The sequence below is a fragment of the Bos taurus genome, chromosome 3, assembly GCF_002263795.3.
Source record: "Bos taurus isolate L1 Dominette 01449 registration number 42190680 breed Hereford chromosome 3, ARS-UCD2.0, whole genome shotgun sequence".
In the NCBI taxonomy this organism is placed as follows: Eukaryota; Metazoa; Chordata; class Mammalia; order Artiodactyla; family Bovidae; genus Bos; species Bos taurus.
Window position 1 is genome coordinate 78,693,045 of NC_037330.1, and position 22,817 is coordinate 78,715,861.

General features: G+C 39.1%; 1 protein-coding gene across 11 annotated transcripts in view; it reads right to left on the minus strand.

Moving 5' to 3' along the window:
* SGIP1 (SH3GL interacting endocytic adaptor 1) overlaps positions 1 to 22,817 on the minus strand; it is a 241,400-nt gene that overhangs the window by 120,703 nt on the left and 97,880 nt on the right. For 4 of the 11 annotated variants that reach the window (XM_059885119.1, XM_059885120.1, XM_059885121.1 and 1 more), the window contains 6 exons: positions 21,991 to 22,054; positions 17,030 to 17,054; positions 13,719 to 13,790; positions 8,795 to 8,851; positions 3,622 to 3,676; positions 2,753 to 2,928 (listed from right to left, as the gene is read on the minus strand). In XM_059885119.1, the coding sequence (XP_059741102.1) occupies positions 2,753 to 2,928; positions 3,622 to 3,676; positions 8,795 to 8,851; positions 13,719 to 13,790; positions 17,030 to 17,054; positions 21,991 to 22,054 (449 nt within the window). The remainder of the gene's footprint in view (positions 1 to 2,752; positions 2,929 to 3,621; positions 3,677 to 8,794; positions 8,852 to 13,718; positions 13,791 to 17,029; positions 17,055 to 21,990; positions 22,055 to 22,817) is intronic. The other 7 variants (XM_059885125.1, XM_015465186.3, XM_059885123.1 and 4 more) reach the window with 2 other exon arrangements.

The window sequence follows — 22,817 nt, forward strand, 5'->3', positions numbered from 1 at the left end:
TAGTAGGATTTTTGCTAGCAGCTAAAACTCTGATTTTTTATGTTGCTGAAGCTTTCTTTTTTAGGGAGGAGTAGTTTTCATATAGGTTTGTTTATATTGTATATACAAATAGATATATATGATTCATTCATACATCCATTCATTTTATTCATTTATCAAGTCATTTGACAATGAAGTATATATAGTAAACCTATCCAAATAAAGTGAAAATAAATTCATGATAAGAGATACCAAATGGGTTACAATTCATTACTACATATTTACAGGTAGATGAAAAGAAGAAGTGAAACACAACCTTGTCTTAAAATTCTTCAAAAGAAATAGAAATCAGAAATTCAACATCAGCCATTGTTGTGAATCCTACCATTTTCTTTAACTCTATTAGTGTAACAACTGATGCTTTTGTGGCATTAGAACCAACACCTAAAAGAAATATTCTGATATATTCTTAATTGGTATAGGTCCTATTTCTCTTTTTGTACCTGAATTAAGTGTAGATGTATGAACATTTGATTGCGTGGCTGGAAACATCTAAAGTTGTACAAAACATTGCTTATTTTTATCCTGGCACTAACTGGATTTCAGAAGGTTATTTCCATTCATCCGGTTCTGGAGATAAAGTTCTATTTATGTCCTTTGTGAAATATCCCTATGTTATGGGTTATCTAGACAAGGACAAGGATTCTAAAGGCACGAATATCTTTTCAGTTCTAATCTCTCTTTATAGTTATGTTTATCTAGAAACATGCGGATCTTTCCCTAAAGTAACAATCACAGCTCATTTTCTTACACTAACTGTCAAAAATCACGGATATTTGGGAATCATAGTAATGACAGAGGTAGGTTCTCACATTAGAGGGAGTTGGCTAGGAATGCCAGGGCAGTAGTGGTGGGGGGGTCCCAGGCTTTCTTGGTTTGTGGGGCTACTGGTCTGCCTAACCCTGGGATGACTTTCTCTGGGTGTCTCAATTTAGTTTTTGCACTGTTTCTCTATTTTTGTCAGTCTTAACCACATCATATCAATGTCTCACTTTAAAAACAGGTGTTGGGAAGAGCTCAGAGTGACAGCCGCTCTCCTTGCTATATCCTTAGCAACATATGGAGTGGGAGGAATAGCTACCAGATGACTTGAGTACACATATTCTTTTTTATTTTTTTAATTGGAGTATAGTTGCTTTACAATGTTGTATTAGTTTCTGCTGTACAACACAGTGAATCATATATGAAGAGATATTCTCTTTGATGGAAAGGATTTCTTCTAACTAGCTTTCAGAAAATATATACCACATGCCTGGAATCTTTCTAATAAGTTTTATTTCACGTAAATTTGTTCACTGAATTCCATGAACTTGCCTTCTTACACTTATCCAGGTAGCTCCCCAATGCCCCACTGTCTATTACACCCTAAACAGAAGTAAATATAAATTGGTTTCAATCATTTAAATAAAATTTTACAAAGAATAAAAATATTTTAGTAAGTAAAAAATGATTTGAAAGATGTCAACTGAAAAGTGAAAGTGTGCACATTTAAAGTGTGCACATGTCCTTGTTACTACAAACTGCTTATATTACAGGCCAATATGTCAGTTTAAAATTTGTACCTTCCATTGCAGAAGGGAAAGGAAACTAATACATGTCATGACTCCCTTTTCAAGAAGACATCTTAAGATGGCAAGTGAGTACATGATTAAAAAGTATCTGAAATATTATTTGCTGTGGTTGATTACTATTAGCAATCATGTTAGTTGACTCTAACAGTAGTGGTAAAAGCCATTATAAGCACTAAAGAAAGCATCATTAGAGATTTTATCCATCCCAGGCAGGCACCCAAAGGATGGGTGATTACAACTCTTATAGAAATGTTAGTTGACATATTCCAGAAGCATAGAAAAAATGGTCCAGCATTTATTAACTATCTCATTCATGGGAAATGCTGCTGGGAGATCACATCTCTCTAAAGAAGATGCCAAGAAGCTAAGAATATATTAGCTCCTAATACAAGAGCCTTCGTCTGCTCTTCACAGTTATTTTTAGAAAACAATTGCAGCATTTATCAAGCACTATAGAGAAAACACTGTAATTGTTGGAACTCAGAATGCAGCTAGAGAAATTTAGTAGATGAGAATTGGAAAAGAAGTACAAGTTGCAGAAAAATACCAATTTGATTAATATAAATAAGGCATATCTGTATTTGGGGTTCCTAAATAGAGTCTTTATGACAATTTGATAATAAAATATAATGAAGCTTGTGAGTTTTAATATCTTTTTAGACTATGGTTTATTATATTAGATTAATATTTCTTTTTGAAGCATTGGCAATGAAAAGGATTTTTCCCTAAAGAAAGCAATCTCCTTGGTTTTCTTTCCATGAGTTTTTATGTGTTGCATCATAAAATAAGACATTAAAATGTGTTTTTAAAAATCGTTGTTAGTAAATATGTAAACTTCATATTGTTTTTAATTGTTTCAGAAGTAAGTCTGGATAATGTTTGTTATTTTTTCCTCCTTTGAAAAATGCTTGCAGGAAAACGTCAAAAACAAACGTGATCCCACTTTGAAAAGCACAAAAACTGCAATATAAAATAAGCATAATTTTCCATAGCTAGAATGAGCTGTTTCAGGTTTACAGGGTTCATAAAATCATGACCATTGCAGCTATCAGCTTAGAGAGTTTCTGATCTACTTAACATGTATGGGCAGAGCACAGCTGTCAGTCCAACCTCACCAAAGCTTGAAATAAAAAGCCACTCACCACCGGCGATGGGGAAAGTGCAATGTTGCCTATTGATGCCTTCAGTTCATCTACAGTTGCAGCATTCTTAAGAATGTCTTTAGCTTGCAATGGCTTAATCTTGATATTAAACTTCTTGTGTGATTCTTCTTCCTCTTCTGATTCGCTCGAAGAATAAAAGTGCTTTCCTTTGGTAGGTAGAACACAGTTAAAGATGCATAACTCTGTCTTTTCTACTCAGAGGCAATGATGAGTATAAGACAAGAACGATAGCACAGAGGCAGCTGAAGCACACTTGGGTGGCAGAAAATCAAAGCAAAACAAAACTCAAAGTGTAAAGCAGGAAAGAGTCAGAATGTATCCACCTTTCCCTGGAACATGATTAAGGATGGCAAATTTCAAGGAGCAATGGTTACAAAGTCCATTATGTGTGTACACTCAGCACTCACAGGCCCATGGGAACTTCCTCTCACCATAGCAGACAGGAAGGCTACTCAGCGAAGGTTGTGATGACTTTTTGTGCTTCAGAGTGTGACCTGCTCGGACCAGAGATGGTTTGTGGGGAAAGCACAAGCCAGAGCTAACTCCCAGCCACCATAAGTAGTGTTATCATATCAGATTTTAGAAGACAACCCAGCACCCATAATTTGCACAGTTGTTTTTCAGCGCAATTTTTCTCTTTCTCCTCTCTCTCTTTCCTATGAATAGATTAAGGCAAAGTGCCTGCTTGTTAGTGATCAGGCTGTTCTCTGTGCTGTTTATTCATCTCTAATACTAGTGACAACAGGACTTGAGAAGCTTGGGTTTCGGCACTTCTGCAAATCCTAAATTTATCATCCTGCTTTCTGAAAGCAAATGGAAATTAAAATTAAAATATAAAGAAAGGATATAGCCGGGTTCCTCAGGTCTGATGCTGTAGCCTTCTTCATCCAGCTCAGGGGAATTCTATAAAATACAAATGCACATTAAACAATCATTGTCCTGACAATGGTAAAGAAATTACTCACATTCCTTCAAGAGTCATCTAGTTAAGGATATAGACGTGCCTCTTGTTTTGAATGCTATATGTTTATAAATTTACTCAAGGATATTTGGAGAGTCTTCCTATTGGGAAAATAAATTAGAAGCCAATTGTCAATGAAAGAAAATGCTCGAAGAGAATGTATCATGCATTTCCTATATAAGCCAAGGATTATGCTAAGCAACATGGTGGGGATACAACATGCAAATTATCTTTTGTCTGTATTCTGGTAGTCAAAAATTCAAAAAAAAAAAAAAGGCAAAACACAAAATATTACTGATAGGGGTCTGAAAGGAAAGGAAGTTTATGAGATCTGGAAGAATCAGGGAGTCTTTGTGTGCCTTTTGGGTCAGATGGAGCGGAGAGGGGAGTCCGTGGTGAGGAAGAGATTGTACCAAGACACCAAGGCAGGATTGGACAGTATGATTCTCACGGTGAAAGGGAGAGGGAGATGAAGATGACAGGACTCGAGAGGAAGCTGTATGGGGGAGGAAGACCATGGAAAAGAAGACTGGGGTGGGGGCCAGGCAACATTCTAGGGGAAAAGTCTGCACTTGACATGGCTACTGCAGCTTCTCAATTAGCGTGGGACATGCTGAAAGCTTCCCTGGTGGCTCAGATGGTAAAGAATCTGTCAGCAATGTGGGAGACCTGGGTTCGATTCCTGGGATTAGAAGATCCCCTGGAGGAGGGTATGGCAACCCACTCCAGTATTCTTGCCTGGAGAATCCCCATGGACAAGGAGTCTGGCAGACTACAGTCCATGGGGTTGCAAAGAGTCGGACATGACTGAGTGACAGCACAGCACTTGCTGAAAGCAGAATCATGAGGTGTTGAAAATATGCTAAGGATAGACTGGGGACAGAAAAAACTGGAGAAAGGAAAACTAACTCATGATACTTGCAACAATTCAGGTGAGATATGCTAAGAAGGACCAAGTTGTTGGTTTTGGCAAGGGATGAATCGAGGACATTTGGAAGGACAGATTGTGAGTTCTCAGTTACAGATTGGTCATGGGAGAAAAAGGAGAGGAAATGTTCAAGAAGATTCCAAGATTTCTTCCATCAAATCCTGGGAGTACTCCTGGCTGAACTCATTCTAACAGGAGGCAACTAACATTTTTAGGAAAAAGGTAAGAAAAATAAAAGTCTGCATGATTGGGTTTAGTGTTGTCATATTTTAGTTCCTATTATATGGCGAGTACCATGACCTACGTTTTATTTCACTGACTCTTCATAGCAGTTGTGTGTGTGTGTGTGTGATAGTTGCTCAGTTGTGTCCAACTCTTTGTGACTCCATGGGCTGTAGCACACCAGGCTCCTCTGTCCATGGAATTCTCCAGGCAAGAATATTGGAGTGAGTAGCCATTTCCTCCTCCTGGAGATCTTCCCTACCCAGAGATTGAACCTGGGTCTCCTGCACTGCAGGTGGATTCTCTACCATCTGAGCCACCGGGGAAGCCTCATAGCAATCAGACATGGAAAGAATCATCCCAGCCACCAGGAAGGAAACTAAGACAAATCAGATGCCATTTCTCTAGGAAATACATATAGCAAATGACAGACCTGGGTCTTGACCCCAGGTGTTTTGAGACTAAACTCTGTGCTTGAGAGGGGAAGAGGGGGCAGAGTTCAAAGGTGGCCTCCTGAAGTTGAGGTTATAGGACTGAAAGAAAGAGGACAGAGCTGGAGAGAGAGATCTTGGAGTCACTGAAGCAACATATACGCCATGACCACAGAGAGAAAAGGGCATGAGTGCCATGGAAAAGCCTCTATTTATTGAGCATTTATTATCTCCCTTTTGTCCTTTCAGTACTCAAAGTTAGTTTTTTTTTTTTTTTAAGTGCAAGATTATTAAGTTTATTTTCCTGCCAAAAACCTGTACGTGCCTTTTTACTGCACTTAGAATAATAACCTAGCCCATTATATAGCCCACAAGGCCCTGTCTGATTCTCACACGGCCTTCTTCCCACTGTTGACATATGAGATTTGATCACTGCAAGCTTCTTCCCACTTCTGGGTCTTCATAAAAGTCCTCCTTTTTGTCTGAAAGTCTCTTCCCTCAAATATGAAGTCAGTTAAACCTTACTTAAAATTTAGAGCTTTGCTTAAAGCCCACATCCATCCCTAGGTCTTCCCTGCCAAAAACACAGTGATATAGTCTATTAAGAATAAAACCTTTCTTATTACTTAAAGAAAGTGGAGTCTAGTGTATTAATATAATTATAGCCACAATTCTCTATGACCTGAATAACTTTTAGGACTAAGCAAATTTGAGGGAAATTCTGCTTCCTTTAAACACTCACAAGTTGTTAAGGATAGCACTAAGGTTTAGGGTTGGATGGAGCATCAGAAATACTTGATGAATAATCAAGTATTTCTTGATTATTCATCAATAATCAAATATTGATGAATAATCAATAATAATTTTGTATTTTAATTATCATGCTTCTTGTTTGCTTAGAGTATCCCATTCCTGCACATTAAAGATGTCTATAAAATATAACAAAATTTTTGTTATAATAAAGATTCTACAAAATCTTACAAAATACAACAAAATTCTTTTTAGGTGAAAAAGTGTTAATTTTGAGAAAAAAATTACCCTTGTTTAATATATTTAGTAACTTCCCTTATAATATTATTTATGAACAATTTGGATGTGGGGTAAAATGCTGTGCTGTGCTTAGTGGCTCAGTCATGTTCAACTCTTTGCAACCCCATGGACTGTAGCCTACCAGGCTTCTCTGTCGATGGGGATTCTCCAGGCAAGAATACTGGAGTGGGTTGCCATGCCCCGCTCCAGGGGATCTTCCCCACCCAGGGATCAAACTCAAGTTTCCCGCCTTGTAGGTGGATTCTTTACCATCTGAGCCAACAGGGAAGCCCAAGAGTACTGGAGTGTGTAGCCTATACCTTTTCCAGGGGTTCTTCTCAACCCAGGAATTGAACTGGGGTCTCCTGCATTGCAAGTGGATTCTTTACCAGCTGAGCTACCAGGGAAGCCCATGGGGTAACATAGGGGCTATCATAGATCTATGGAATTGAACTGCGGAAAATATAAAAAAGATCTCAACATTGGGAAACAGGTATAAGGGAAGACCAGGTAATGAGGTTGACAGAATGACATGTTCTGGAGTGTATGGCTGGCATGAATAATTGAATTTTCTTAAGATTCAGTTTTCCTTTCTATAAAATGCAGGTAATGTAGTATTCACCTTCTAAGGTGGTAAAAAACAGTGGCAGATTTTATTTTCTTGGGCTCCAAAATCACAGCAGATGGTTACTGCAGCTATGAAATTAAAAGATGGTCACTCCTTGGAAGAAAAGCTATGAGAAACCTAGACAGTGTATTAAAAAGCAGAGACATCACTTTGCAGACAAAGGTCTGTGTAGTCAAAGCTATGTTTTTTCCAGTAGTCATGTGTGGAAGGGAGAGCTAGACCATAAAAAAAGCTGAACACGGAAGAAATGATTCTTTCAAACTGTGGTGCTGGAGAACACTCTTGAGAGTCCTTTGGACAGCAAGAATAAACCAGTCAATACTAAAGGAAATCAACCCTGAATTGGAAGGACTGATGTTGAAGCTTCCAATACTTTGACCACCTGATTTGAAGAGCTGACTCATTGGAAAAGACCCTGATGTTGGGAAAGACTGAGGGCAGGAGGAGAAGGGGTTGACAGAGGATGAGATGGTTGGGTGGTATCACTGACTCAATGGACATGAGTTTGAGCAAACTCTGGGAGATAGTGAAGCAAAGGGAAGCCTGGCATGCTGCAGTCCACGGGGTCACAAAGAGTTGGACATGACTTAGCAACTGAACAACAAAAAGGTGGCAAGAATTTAGTAGCATGTCATATTACGAATGGTGGTATTTAAAAAAATGAAATTCTTATTATTAACAAATGTGCAAATGCATTAACATCAAGTTTAATTTTTATGAAAGAGGAAGTTAGGTCAGATAGTCACCTAAGTTGTAAATATAAAGCCATTTTGTAGGAATTATGAATTTAGGCACTTGGTATGCAATAAAAGTGATTTTTGATGTGAATATGGCCTGTATGTTTTCTATGACTAGAAATATAAGAGCAATTTTGTCCATCCTGCTGTGGCTGGTGAAGTGTGTCGTGATGAGGTTAACTGGCTATTGGGGGAATCACAAGGAGAGTTTAGGTCTCCACTGGGATTCACCCTCACTCCTTGGGAAAAAACAACTGATTGCCATTTGACTTGGGAAAAATCTGTACTATGAGACTAGAATAATTATCATATGCTATGGTAGGAATATTTGTATTGCTCCCAAATTTATATGTTGAAATCCAAACCCCAAGGTAATGGTATTAGGAAGTGAGGCCTTTGGGGGTGATTAGGTCACAAGGGAGGAGACTGCATGATTGGGATTAGTGCCCTTATAAAAGAGACCACAGTGAGGTTACAGTTAGAAGGTGCCTTCTATGAACCAGGAAGTGGGCACTCAATCAGACACTGAATCTGCTGGAATCATGATCTTGGACTTCCCAGGCTCCAAAGCTGTTAGATATAAATGTTTGTGCTTATAAGCCATTCAGTTTTTGGCATATTTGTTATAGCCACCTGAACAGACTAGGACATTGCAAAATCAAGGCCTAGACATGAACTGACTTGACTCAATACTCAAAGCTGCTTATCAATATAATTAGGATTGAATATCTGGAGTTAATATTTTTAAAAGTGTTTTTTGAACATGTATGCCAGGCTAGGGAGGCTACTGAAATATTCTGCAAATAGTTAGCTCATTGAATCCTCTCAATAATGCTATAAAGTAACTACTGACTTCATTTATGGTGGCCAGCAAATAACCAAAGCCACACATAGCTGTTCCATGGAGGGGCCAGATCTCAAACTCAGGTCTAATAGACTCTAGTGCTCTTAGCCTCTATAGCAGGCTACCTGTGCCAGCACCTCCTAATGAGATGTTTCCCTTATTTCTATGTTCTATTTTAAATATAAGCATGCCTCAACTCTTTTTCACACTGAAATATTTATAAAAACAATCTGATACTCACATATCTTTCCCAATCAATTTCTGCATAAAATCCATTTGGTGCTCCATTGCTTTTCTTCTGTAATAAATTTGAAAATACATTTAGAAAAGAAACATTTGAATTAATAAAAAATAAACAAAGAAAACTTGTCTTATCTGCATTTAGCAAGAGCTATCAAAATCCAGCACTGGAAAGACACATTAGAGCAGCCTATTAAGCAACCACACTGGTGTAACTGAATGGTAACTTGAGTTGCCATGACACTGCATAAAAGAACTTACACACTTACTTCACGAAAGACTGTAGGGACATGCATAGGGATATTAACAAGTAGCTACTCAAATGTTATATAATTACTAAAGAATCAGCAGCCCCTATGTATTATTTAATCCTCTATACCTCAGGGGATATAACCAGATGTATTCAATATGTACATATTTAAATGGAAATATTTTGACCCACGTTATTCTCATACACGGTTATTTCCAACATATCCAGAGAATATTCATCCAAGTCATTAATTCATCTTCTTCCAGCTTTTCTAACACTGACTCAAGTTTTCCTAAACATCCTTGATAAAATATAAAGGGAATCAGATTCAAATTAGTTAACTCAGCCTCTAAGTATTAAAAAATAGTGTTGATGTTCTTTTCAAGTGACTTTTCTTATGAAATTACTAAAAGAAAATTTGAGGATTAATTGTGGATTTCTATCATCCATGCATCCTAGGCCTCCATGAGCACACATCATTATGAGAGGATTGGGCATCAGCATTATTCTCTCAGAATTATCTTAAAGTTCTATTTTTGGCCCTGGTACTGCCATGACATGTATGGCCACGAGAACTTGAGCAAGGATGTGGTATCATTCAAACCGAAATGTCTAGGATTCTCTATTTCTCGTGAGCAAAGGATAAAAACACAGATGAGGTTGGTAATGGAGAGTCCATTTAATAACATTCCTGTTGTTAGCACATAGAGCAACGATATGTCACTGAGCACTCGTGGATCTCACAACAACACACATCGGATGCTGATGAATGAGGCTTGACGACAGGACACCTAATTTTGCAATCACAAATGAAGGCTGGTTGAGCTACAATGTTAACAGCTGACACCATTTGACAAGTAGGTAGGAGAAGAAACCTTTTCATCTATGCATGCAGGATCACTAAAAAACCAAATCAGAGGTAACCTAATAACATCATCATTGATTGATACTGCATGTTGATTGGGTGCTCTAAGGATTAGCAGTAGTTGAGTGAGGGGAAATAGTGTGTGAGGAATAGATAATGTGTCCATTATTTTCCTGTCTCTTCCCATATACCAACACCGCACTAGAACTTACAAATGCACAAATTCTGTCCTGCCTCCACCAACCAACACACTGGGACAAAGGGCCCATGCCCCATATCCCTCTTCTTTGTCTTGCTCCTGACAAAGATTATATGATTAATCAGACTACATCATTTTAAGCTTCTCATAGAATTGCCTTCATTGCATTAGTGCTTCAGTGATATTCTTTGCTATTTGAACGAAGGTTGTTTTAAAAACTTGCCATATCAACTTTGCACCTATATAAGCTATGAAGCTACTTTTGAGGACATGCCATCTCATAATAAAAAAATCTCTCTCGTGGTGAATGGCATGGTTCTTACTTCCTTTTTGTCATACTTGTTTTCTTTTAAAATTTCTACTTTAACAATGTTTGCATATGTCTTCCTTGCAAAACTCTCCAAATCCTCCTTATAAAGCTGCTGCTGCTGCTAAGTTGTTTCAGTCTTGTCCGACTCTTAGCGACCCCATGGACTGCAGCCTACCAGGCTCCTCTGTCCATGGGATTTTCCAGGCAAGAGTACTGGAGTGGGGTGCCATTGCCTTCTCTGCCTTATAAGGCATATATAATATATTCAAAATACAAATGTAATTTAGGGTAATGTGAAATCAAATGAACTAAGCTGATCTCAAAAAACTAAACTTATGAATTCTGTGATCAGTATAGTACTATTAATAGATCTTTTAGTCCTTAATTCTTTATTACAAAGAATTGCTATCTAAAAACCAGAGATTAGATAAATTATTGAGTTCAAAATTTTTGAAGTTCTACACGTTTGCTTCCATGATAATCTCATCTCTGTAACCAAAGCCTTTCAAGACCAGGATAGTTGATAGGTTCAGCTAAATAAAGACAAAATGAGTGTGTGTATTTCTTTACTGACAATATTAGAAATACAAAGTTCCTCAATTTTTTGAATTTTCTAGATCTGGGCTGAGGGAAAGTTTCTCAGTTTCCATGGAAACCAATGGAAGATTGTGATAAAGAGAAAGCAAAGCCTATAAAAAGAAATTTCTTTTAAAATAATAACACTTTAAACATAAATACTACACACAAACAACAAACCATAATAGTACATTCTTTTGGGTCGATATTAAACACACACACACACACATATACACACAGTTCTCTTAGAGAAATTAATAATTTAGCATCATTCACACTAGTGAATTCTTACAAATATATTTGGTTTTGCAAGTGGAAATTATCAAGTTAGAGCTAATGTAGAACCTGGTTGAAATTCTTCTGGTAAAACTCTAAAGAAGCAATTCTCCCAGTTTAACAATTTAAGCAGCTCATAGTGGTGATATGGAGGTAATGGCTCTATTGATTTTCAATTGGGAAACAGAGTAAAACCATGGAAGAATGTAATTTAAGTGGGGAAATATGTAAAAATTAGGCTTAATATTTAGAGCAATATTGGCTATTCACCAACATATTCAATATAAAGAGTGATTTTTCTCTTGAAGTAAAAGGTATGTATTTTTAAAATTCTTTTCTATATTTTCTAAAATCCACAATTTACATGAATCACTTCTAAAACTTGAATATATGACTGTTATTTAAAGATAATCAAGGCTGATAGCAATATCGATCATGTTTTAATAGGTATTTTACTTTGGTCAAGCTTATTATCTCCTCTCAGATAATATGATTGGTTAGATCAATAAGTGTAGTAAAATTGCATTCAATTATACATTCATCAAAGTTCTTAATTTTAACTGTGGATGCTCCTCTTTTCCAAGGTCAGATCATGGCCACATTGTGCTCTTTGGTGAGAAGTATTAAAGACATGTGAAATACTGCCTAAATATTATCTTTTTGCCATTGAGATAGACTTGTCTCACTTTGTAAATAACCCTATGCTGCTAAGTCGCTTCAGTTGTGTCCGACTCTGTGCGACCCCATAGACGGCAGCCCAGCAGGCTCCCCTGTCCCTGGGATTCTCCAGGCAAGAACACTGGAGTGAGTTGCCATTTCCTTCTCCAATGCATGAAAGTGAAAAGTGAAAGTGAAGTCGCTCAGTCGTGTCCGACTCTTAGCGACCCCATGGACTGCAGCCTACCAGGCTCCTCTGTCCATGAGATTTTCCAGGCAAGAGTACTGGAGTGGGGTGCCATTGCCTTCTCTGAACCCTATTGAATAGCACTATCCAATAGAACTATCTGTGAAGAAGTAAATGTTCTGTATGTGTGTTGTCCGGTATGGTGGCAACTAGCCACAAGTAGCTATGGAGTGCTTAAAATGTGGCAAATGTCACTGAAGAATTGAATTTTATTTTATTTTTAAAAATTAAAAAAAATAGGTATTTATTTAACTGAAGTATAGTTGCTTTATAATGTTTCTGGTATACAGCAAAGTGGTTCAATTATATATATATACACACACACACACGTGTATATATATACACTCATTCTTTCCCATTATAGGTTATTACAAGATATTGAATATAGTTCCCTGTACTATCAAGTCGGAGAAGGCAATGCACCCCACTCCAGTACTTTTGCCTAGAAAATCCCATGGACGGAGGAGCCTGGTGGGCTGCAGTCCATGGGGTCGCTAGAGTCGGACACAACTAAACGACTTCACTTTCACTTTTCACTTTCATGCATTGGAGAAGGAAATGGCAATCCACTCCAGTGTTCTTGGCTGGAGAATCCCAGGGACGGGGGAGCCTGGTGGGCTGCGGTCTATGGGGTCGTACAGAGTCGGACACGGCTGAAGCGACTTAGCAGCGGTGCTATAAAGCAGGTCCTTGTTGTTTATCTATTTTACATATAGTAGTGTATATCTATTAATCTCAAATTCCCAATTTATACCTTCCTCCCTTGGGTTTTTCCTTGATAAACATGCTTGTTTTCTATGCCTGTGGGTCTATTTTTGTTTTATAAATGGGTTCATTTGTATCTTTTTTTGTTGTTTTAGATTTCACATATAAATGATATCATATAATATGATGTTCATCTCTGTCTGCCTTACTTCCCTCAGCATGATATTCTCTAGACCTATCTATGTTGATGCAAATGGCACTATTTTATCATTTTTTATGATTAATATTTCATTGTATATATGCACTATGTATTTATCCATTCATCTGTTGATGGCCATTAAGTGAGGAACTGAATTTTAAATAGCCACATGTGGCCACCATTTTGAACAACCCAGCTATCATTGTTGTATAGTCTGGGCCACCAGGATCAGCACCCCAAGTCCACTGTGAAGTACCTGAGGTCCCACAGGCCCAGGTCCTGCCAAATTCCTAATGTTACTTAGATAGTGCTTACCCTAACAAATGACTACTCAATATGTATAATGTTGTTTATATTATAGCCAAAGTTTTCTTAAAGATAGCAGATTCTTTTAAAAATCTGAATTGCTGTCCTTTTTCTAAGACATAGGCATGTCTCTTATGCCTGATCACTTTTTAAAAGTATATTCAGACACCAACATATACAATCTATAGAGTTGATTTAAAAATTGGCCCCAGTATTGGGGAATACTATCTAAGAAAGAGTCTTAAATGCTTTTGTGTTTTCAAACTTCAAACTGGGATTTTACTCACTGTTTCTACAACCCCTTGGAAATTTTAAACTAAAATCTGTTTCCTTACCGAAACTTTTTTTCCTCCTTCACGCGCGCACTCTGCTTTGTTATTGTAGGGTGGTTCATGTGGGCTGGGCTGCTGGAATTGATTGTTTTCATGTAGAAAAAAGTTGTTAAAGGATCTGTTTGTTCTTCAAGACACATATAAAGAATCACATGGAGTCAGCAAACATACCATAGAGGAAACAACATCTAGGCCAAATTGGAGGGCCTACCAATCTTGGCAGGGTTCTCGAAGAAAAGAGTGGACTTTGGGGCCCATAATGAGGCTCTATTCAGCAGGCCAGTGTGGCTAGGCCAGGAGAAGAAGGGAGAAGGGGAAAGAGGTGTCCCCGGCACCAGGGGTGATGTGAATCCAGTCCTTATTCAGCCAGCACTTAATTCATAGGTAGAGACCAAACACTGGGCCACACCAGAGACTGAATAAAGATAGTTGGATTTCTAATGGCAGTCTGAAAAGGCTAGCTCCACTGTATATTTCCCTGGATCATAGCCTTCTGGGGAGACACCAAGACAGAGCACACACAGCTGCCAGCTCCAAATCTGGACCCTTTCCTGCACACGTGTTCAGGATAAGCTGAGATCTCCCCATAGCAATGAACGTGACATCCAGTCCCCTGGTCTAGGTGTGGATGGAAATCTGAACTGCTTAGGAAAAACTCAGAGTGTGTCCTGCACAAGTCAGAGTTTGTCTCTGGGTTAGACTGCATTGCCACACAGATGCCTAAAGTCTCAAACTTCGAGACAGACAGCTTGGCCAGGAGTGGGCATATTCGACCAGTGGAGAGCAGGGCAAGCCCATCTCGCTACATGCAGCCCAGCCACAGAGCCTCTGTAGACAAAACCTCAAAAGCCTTGTCACCAAAGATGGGCTTCACTGGATTTGCAGAAACTGAATTTAAACAGTTAAACCTGTTGTGTAACTCCTGTGTTGACAAAGTCATTTATAAGCATGAAGTGGGTACACCAACACCTATAGTTTGTAGAACCACGTTAGTGAAACCATAAATTTCAACTTCAGATATTCAGAAAGAAATCACTTTAAAGCTTACTTAGCCACGTAAAAGTGGACTGGCTCCACTGACATAAGGTCTTAAAGAAATCAGTCTGAGTTTGAAAGAAAATAAGGTTGAGATTTCCAGGGTCTAAATGCAAACAGAAATTTTGGACTTCTATAGCAACTAGTCTGAGAAGGCGTTCTCAAAATTTGGTGCCCATAGTACGTGGGGAAAACTGGAGGCACATTTCCAAGTGGTAAAATATGCAGCTGGCTTCTGCTGCTGCTGCTGCTAAGTCGCTTCAGTTGTGTCCGACTCTGTGCGACCCCATAGACTGCAGCCCACTAGGCTCCTCTGTCCCTGGGATTCTCCAGGCAAGAATAGTGGAGTGGGTTGCCATTTCCTTCTCCAATGCATGAAAGTGAAAAGTGAAAGTGAAGTCGCTCAGTTGTGTCTGACTCCTAGCGACCTCATGGACTGCAGCCTACCAGGCTCCTCCATCCATGGGATTTTCCAGGCAAGAGTACTGGAGTGGGGTGCCATTGCCTTCTCTGATGCAACTGGCTAACAATGTCCAATTACCTAGGAAGCTGTACACCCTGTTTCTGAGAGCATGAATTTATTTTGAAGGCAGCCTATTTTCCAAACAGGTTTGTATTATTTCCTGAGAAATCAAAATTAAATAACTCCTCTTTTCTAAAATCATGACCAGTGATACATTCGTGGCAATTCCAATTAAGGAACAGAGGGCACGTCTGCTGGTAAATAACTCGATGTGACTGGGCATGGTGGCAATGACAGAGGGATTGGGGAACTCAGGGCTGAAGCCCTGCCTTAGGATGGGTGAGTCTGCAGAATCGCAGCGGGGCTCATGGGCACAGCACATACTGAGTCACCGGTTGCACACCAGTGCTGTGCCAGGTAACAGGTGCATGTTCCCCTCAAGATGCAAACAGGGGGTCCCTAGAAGAGCAGAGACCTGAGACAGCAGGGGGGCTTCAGAGACGATGACCGGAGGCATGGGAGGAGCTTTAGAGAAAGAAAAAAAAGGACAAGACTGAGGGTGCCAGAGGGAGAGAAGCAAGAGACAGCAAACCAGCCTGGGAGCAGCATGGAGGGAAAGCAGAGACTAGCTAACAGAGCCTTGCAAGGGTGAGAATGAAGGGGACAAGAAAACTCAGGGAGGGGACTGAGACAGAAGCAAAGAGAAGACACAGAAGCAGAGTACCTGAGACAGAGTTAACGAGAAGGCTCTGAGCCAGAAGCAAGAGGTGAGGAGAAGCTGAGTCTTCTGGGTCTTTTTTTTCCCCTGCTGAATAGAGCCTTGATTATAGTGTTACCCAATGTCTGATAAATTTCAGTCTACTTCCTTAACATTTCATGGAGAGAACTACATGAATGCAAAAGGCACCCCAAAGCTAAGAACCTTGAGTTAAATGTGGGAGAAAAACTCCTACCATAGCTGCAATTAACACCCCAATTTAGGTCTAATATTATAAAGGGTGATTTAAAAAAAAATTATCTATCAGGTTTATTTTAGTTCCCACTCCAGCCCAATGAGCCTAATGTGAGTCCCCTTTTTTTTTCCTCCTTCAATAACAGCTGTTCTTTTGAACCTTCTGAATAGGCATCTGATTCAGCTTTGAAGGAAGTCATTTTAGAAGCTGGTGCAGCCTGTCATCAGGACAACTTGGATAAACCCAAGCTCATGCACCACCGACTTCTCTAAAAAGGCAAGAAATCTGGTGACCAGTGAGGAATCAGAGTTCCTGTTAACTCTTAAACCGGTGAACACATTTTCTTCCTCCAGGCTGTAAATTCAGGCATAAGTGGTTTCAAGACCATTCCCTACTTATGAATTTAATACAGAAAATGTATCTGCAGCTCAACTGCAAAAAGGGAAAGGCTTCTTTCAATTTTATTGGATCTCAGCTCCATTATGACTTTGTGGCCTCTGTTGGAGAAAAGCATTCTCATATAATGAGCTCTTATATCATTAAATTGGAAATGAAATAACAGTTGATGGTAGCAGCCCCTGCAGGAACTGTCTGACTTTTGACCCATCATATTGATGACTGGTTGCCTTGCCTGCTCTGGGGCAAGGTTTTAGGTGAATGCAATAAATAAGTTTAACTTGACCAAGACTGTATTTATGTCCCGTGCAATTACTACAAAAAATTACAACAGTGAGAGGTCTGAAAAGTCATTTAAGCTCATTTTTCCCCCCGGCAGGAAAAAAAAAAGAAACGGGGCTTTAAGAAATTTAAACTAGCATAGGTTGAAATGCAAACCTACTAAAAATGGTCATTTAAATACTTACAATTCCATCTCTATCTGGTGAACCTCTGTAACAAAAAGAAATTAGTAGCTATTAGGAAAATGAATCATTCTTGCTACACAGACTCAAGTACAACAATAAGAGTCATTAACCACCTCTCGCCAGTTCCCACCCCAATAAACCTGGATAATGAAAGCTACTCAAAACAAATTGGTTGAATGATATTTCAGTGTGGGGTGTGTGTACATGTATGTGGGAGGGAGAGATTCATTGAAAATTGAAATCCAAAAGGCACAAGTTGTTGGTGCAGTGTCTTGCCCACTTTTGAGAGAATTCAGTAAGAGCTGTCCCATTTAATCAGCTGCCATTTAAAACTACCACCAGGAATGCCAACTGATTTGTTCTCTCATCTTCTCCCCATAAGTGGTCTTGAATTTCCTCTTATAAGAAGGAATTTCTATGGTATTTTTCAAGTCACTTTGAGAATCTGTATTTTCCTCCATCTTTCTATATTTACTGCTCCTTTGATTACATGAGAACGGGAAATGAAGGGCAATTTTACTAAATGGTTCACTTTGATGACTAAAGTCCAGGGTATTTAATCCACAGTGATGCTAGGCTACAGTGTTTAAGAATAAGGTCTTTAGAGAAGGATGAATCTAGGTGTTCCGACTCTATTATTTACTAATTCTCTGATCTTGGACAAATTACTTAACCTCTCTAAGTCAGTTTAAATATGATAAGTATATAAAGAACTTATAATGATTCCCAACACATACTAAGTCTTCAAAAATGTTTGTTACAGGTTTTTTTCCTCTTCCATGATGGCCCTGCCCTAGGAACAAACACAAAACTGCCCACTTGCAGCCATATTAGACTTTATAGCAATAGAGGAAGGGTATTACTGTTACTCTGGAAAATTGAGGAGGAACAGAAGAAAGGGAGAAGTAAAAGGGTAGTCATTGTAACTTTATAACCTCATATTAATTCTAATATTAATATTTTAATTAATGTTAATTCTAATATTAGTGTTTTAATATTAATTCTAAATATTATTTTATTAACATGGAGACCAGAATCATGCTCAGGTGAGGACCTGCACTGTTTGAAAGGAAACCTTAGTAAGTGCTTGGGTGGAGTGAAAATAAAAGTCCCTTAGTCATGTCCAATCTTTGCGACCCCATGGACTATAAAGTTCATGGAATTCCCCAGGCCAGAATACTAGAGTGGGTAGCTGCTCCCTTCTCCAGGGGATCTTCCCAACTGAGGGATCGAACATCGAACCCAGGTCTTCCGTATTGCAGGCAGATTCTTTACCAGCTGAGCCACCAGGTGTGGCTGGAACTGTTCCTTAGGAGGTGGGATCAAGTAAAATGTTCTTTATTTGCTGGGACATCTTCTTAGCTCCAAGGTTTCATTCCTTTCCCTGCCAACACCCCCTTCAAAATTAGCAGAGCATTCTACTTGGATTACAAAACATTTGATGGGAGTGCATCATTTTTCATAGTCATTTCCCTGTGGATGCAAGAATGAATCAGTGATACAGGGGCTAGAAGTAGAGAGGACCCTGATTTTGAAAGACCATGAGAGCTGACAGAAGTCTGAGGGTGTTTGGACATTTGCTGGCTATGAGAATTCCGAACAGTTGCTTCAAAGAAATTTCATCTAAGAAAGAAGGATAGGAAGAGTTATATATAATTCATTGAACAAATATTGAGTGACTTACAATGGGCCAGGCACTAGACTAAACTCAGGAGATAAAATGATGAAGAAGACATGCTTTTTGAGATAAGCAAGTAAATCCAGTGGGTTATTATAACCACAATAAACCCAGGTGGCAAGAAAGCACAGAGAAAAGTACAGACTCACACTCATCAAAGCCAATTTTCCTTATCAGATTTATATACTGAAAAAACAAACAGACATTTCTTACTAGGATTTCAGCCTCTGCTAAAGGGATCAGGAGAGAGGAGAGTTTGTTAACTTTTGCGTAGGACAGATCCAGCGGCACTCATCCTCACGGGGCTGTTTTTAGGGGCAGGTGATAGATGCAAGGGGATCTAAAATGGGAGGCCACTTGGTTTCATGCATATTACCACTATAGGGATGGCATTTCAAACATTTTCATCAGAATAAATGTAATTGTACACAGCAGTGTTGATGTCTGTTTGAATCCTTTGTCTTATCCATTGATGGAAATGAGGCTGGTTCTTCCCAGTATGGTGGTAGTAAGCACGGTGATGGAGGGCACCAGCTGTAGCACCAGACTGCAGGGTTCAGTCAGCTCAGATCTCCCAGCTGCATAACTTTGAACAAGAGCTTCACCCCCTTGTGTTTCAGTTTCCTCAGTTACGTAATAGCTGTGATAACGGTATATACCTCACAGGGCTATTAAAGGATTCAGTGAGTTAACATAAATGAAGAGCCTGGAATGGTGCCTAGAACATTGTAAATACTCATAAAATGTTATCTAGATTAGAGTTATTATATCAATATAAGCTGACCCAGGATGAGGAGTAGAGATTTTAGTAGCCTCAGACAATTGGACATGTCCTCAATTTATTTCCTAACCCCCTTTTATTAAGTTTTATGTGTTTAAATAAATACAGCAGACCCACTATATTTACTGACTTGCATTTTAAAACTGATCATCTACCAGGCACCTTTTGCCTCTGTTTTTAAAAATGACAGTTACCTCTTGCCACTACTCCCTTTTCTTTTACCCCGCTATTGGCCTTGATTATAATTTTATCCATCTATTCCGTTTTTTTTTTTTTTCCCTTCCTGGGTGATAAAAGAACAGGCACTTGATTCTGGACTAGAAAACTGGCTCCATGTCTTATTTTCTGGGAAGCCTTCAGCAATTAATTCATTTTGGCATTGATTTCTCATCTCTAAAATTGAGATATTACTTCTAACCTTATTGAATTACTGTGAGGATTAAAAAGGATATCAGTGCATTACAAAATACCTTGCACAGAGCCTGCCATTTAGCACAGGCTCTCTCTTTTCCTCTTTCTATCAGCCACTGTAATGATGATCAAATCAGGAAGCTCTGGTTCTAACCCCACTCTATCTAAGGGCACCCAATCAGCTGAATTTGGAGCTGGCAGCTACCATAGCAGGTTGCTTGGCAACCCTCATGGAGTTGCAACAGCCCTGAAAACAGTTTGAATCAGCAAGGTTCAGTGATGGCAGACTATCATAAGCATTACCTAAATTTGAAGGGATAGCACATTGCCAGAATATTTCCCCAGCCTTCTGTAAGAATGATATGTGACCCAATCAGAGATCAGGGGGTTCCTGAAAGGCAGAGGCTTACACTAAATGGCTTGTCTTTTGACCATCACCGCTGATGGAACCAGTTTATAGCTAATTTGCTACACCTAAGTAAACTGGGGCACTCAGATTATAAGAAGTGAAAGAGATACTTGGGATTTTACAAGCAAATGTCTCATTAGAGTACTTCAGAGAGATGTCGGCCATCTACCCAAAGCCGTGAGGAGTAACTTTCTCATTTTCATGATTTTAGAAGTGATGATGGAAGAGCGGTGCTTTCGCCAAAGGCAAATAGCTCAGCCTGCCCCGGGGAGGTTGTCTGACCTCTTTTCCCTTTTTCAGGGACTTTTTATCCTTTTTAGTTTTCTTCACACACCAGAGATTACGTGTAGTCAGCTACAGACACTATCTTCAAAGAAAACTGGATTTGGTTTCTGCTAACAACATTCTCCCGAGATACGTCTAATAGTATCCCACATAGCACGTGGCACATTGTAGGTGACACGATGTTGCTGACAGACGGACTGAGACAGAGTCTGGCCTTTCAGGGAAATTAGACTCTAACGTCAACGCAGGCCCATTAGAGGAAAGTGTATTCTAAGGCCGGGGAGCTATTGGCAAAGCTGAAGCCAGGGCCCAGGTCTCCTGACTCTGCTGAATGAACCATCTCCTATTCTGATTAACTTTTCAAAAATGTCAATTTCTTAAGAAATAACGGAAGTTGTATAATGCTCAGAAAATTTTCTAATTTAATCATTTAAAAACATTGGCAAGACTAGATAGAGCAAATGTAGTTTCCATGAAATAACTATTTACCAAAAGAGAAAGCACAAAGAAAAGGTAAGATCAGGAGACTTAACATCTGATATTTGGACAAAACGTAGCTTTTTACCCCTTAATCGGTTACAGTCTCTGGTTTAAAAGCCTCAAGACTTCAAGGTTGCGCACTGTCTAAGGAAGAAAGCCCAGACACCTCAGCCTGGCACTTAAAGCCCTTCCTATCCAGCCCTGATCTTTTCAGCCTCACCTCCCAGCATCACATTTACCAGCAGTCGACAGGCAGACAGACTGCCCTGTTTGGCTTGTCCTGAAGACCTCCTTGGATTTTCTACATCTCTGCTTTGGCTGTTGCTCCCTTTGCATGAAATGCATGTCCTCATCTTCTTGAAGATCAAACTCAAGGGTCCTCCCACTTTGAAACTTCATTGAACATCTCTTTAAATATGAGCTTTTCCACCCTTGAATTTCCCAGGAAATTCCATTTTTAGTTGCTCAAAAGGAACTTACCACATATTAATTTGTACTAGTAATAGTAGTGGCTGCTGCCATTCACTGAGCATTTACTAAGTACTAGTTACCAGTGTAGTCATGTTAAATGTTAGCTGTTTTATTATATGAAAGATACTTCAATTTGCATGAATTAAAAATTATCAGAGGACAAGGCCACAAGGTAATGCTCCACATCTTGTGATAACATTTATGCAGGACAAACATGTATAGAAGGAAAAGCTAAAGGTGTGAGATCAAGATAACCCTTTTCCTTTTTAATTGTTTCTAAACAACTATTGATTTTCCCATTTTCTAACTTTCTTACAGGGATTCTAGCCAAATAAGAGGTTTAACGGGCTCATTATTCTTCTATACAGCAGCCCAAACCAGATACACATTCCCACATGGGCACTATCAGCTGATGCTGAGCAGTGGTGTTCTCCTCAAGTACATACGTAGAATCAGTGTCCTTTTCTTTCTTCCGTATTCCAAAGGCCTTCCTTGTACGTTTTTTCAATCCTATGGGAAAACAACAAAAGGTCAGAAAGTCTATTTTCGAATGTTCCTAGCAACATTCAAGGGAACTATTTTTAAAGTTGCAGCACATTAGTTAAATCTGAATGTTCAAAAAGACATGAAAGTTTCTTCATGTGTATGCATGTGTGTGCATATGTGTATGATTCATTATCATATTTTTCAACAGAGTTTATCAAGGACATGGCACTGTAAGCTCTTAGCACTATAAGCAATGTAAGAATATAAAAGTGAGGCTTCCCTGGTAGCTCAAGCAGTAAAGACTCCACCTGCTAATGTAGGAGATGTGGGTTCAATCGCTGATTCGGGAAGATCCTTCATGCTGCGGTGCCACTAAGCCCATTTGCCACAACTATTGAGCCTGTGCTCTAGAGCCCTGGAATCTCAACTACTAAAGCCCTCACCTAGAGCCCATACTCCCCAACAAGAGAAGCCACTGCAATGAGAAGCCTGTAAATTGCATTTGGAGAGTAGGCCTGGCTTGCTGCAACTAGAGAAAAGCCCACACAGCAATGAAGCAAAACTAAGTAAATAACAAAATTATTTTTTTTAAAGAATATAAATAAATAGAAAGGAGATCAGGACCAGGTACAGAAAAGTTGGCAAAGCTTTTCTTAGACTATTGTTATTCATTCTTCAAATAGGCACTATGCCAAGAAACCCAATCACAGATTTAGAACAGTAATTTCCAGATTAGATGTATTCTTGAGAACAGGATAGTTCCAAGACAGAAATCATGTAAACCACA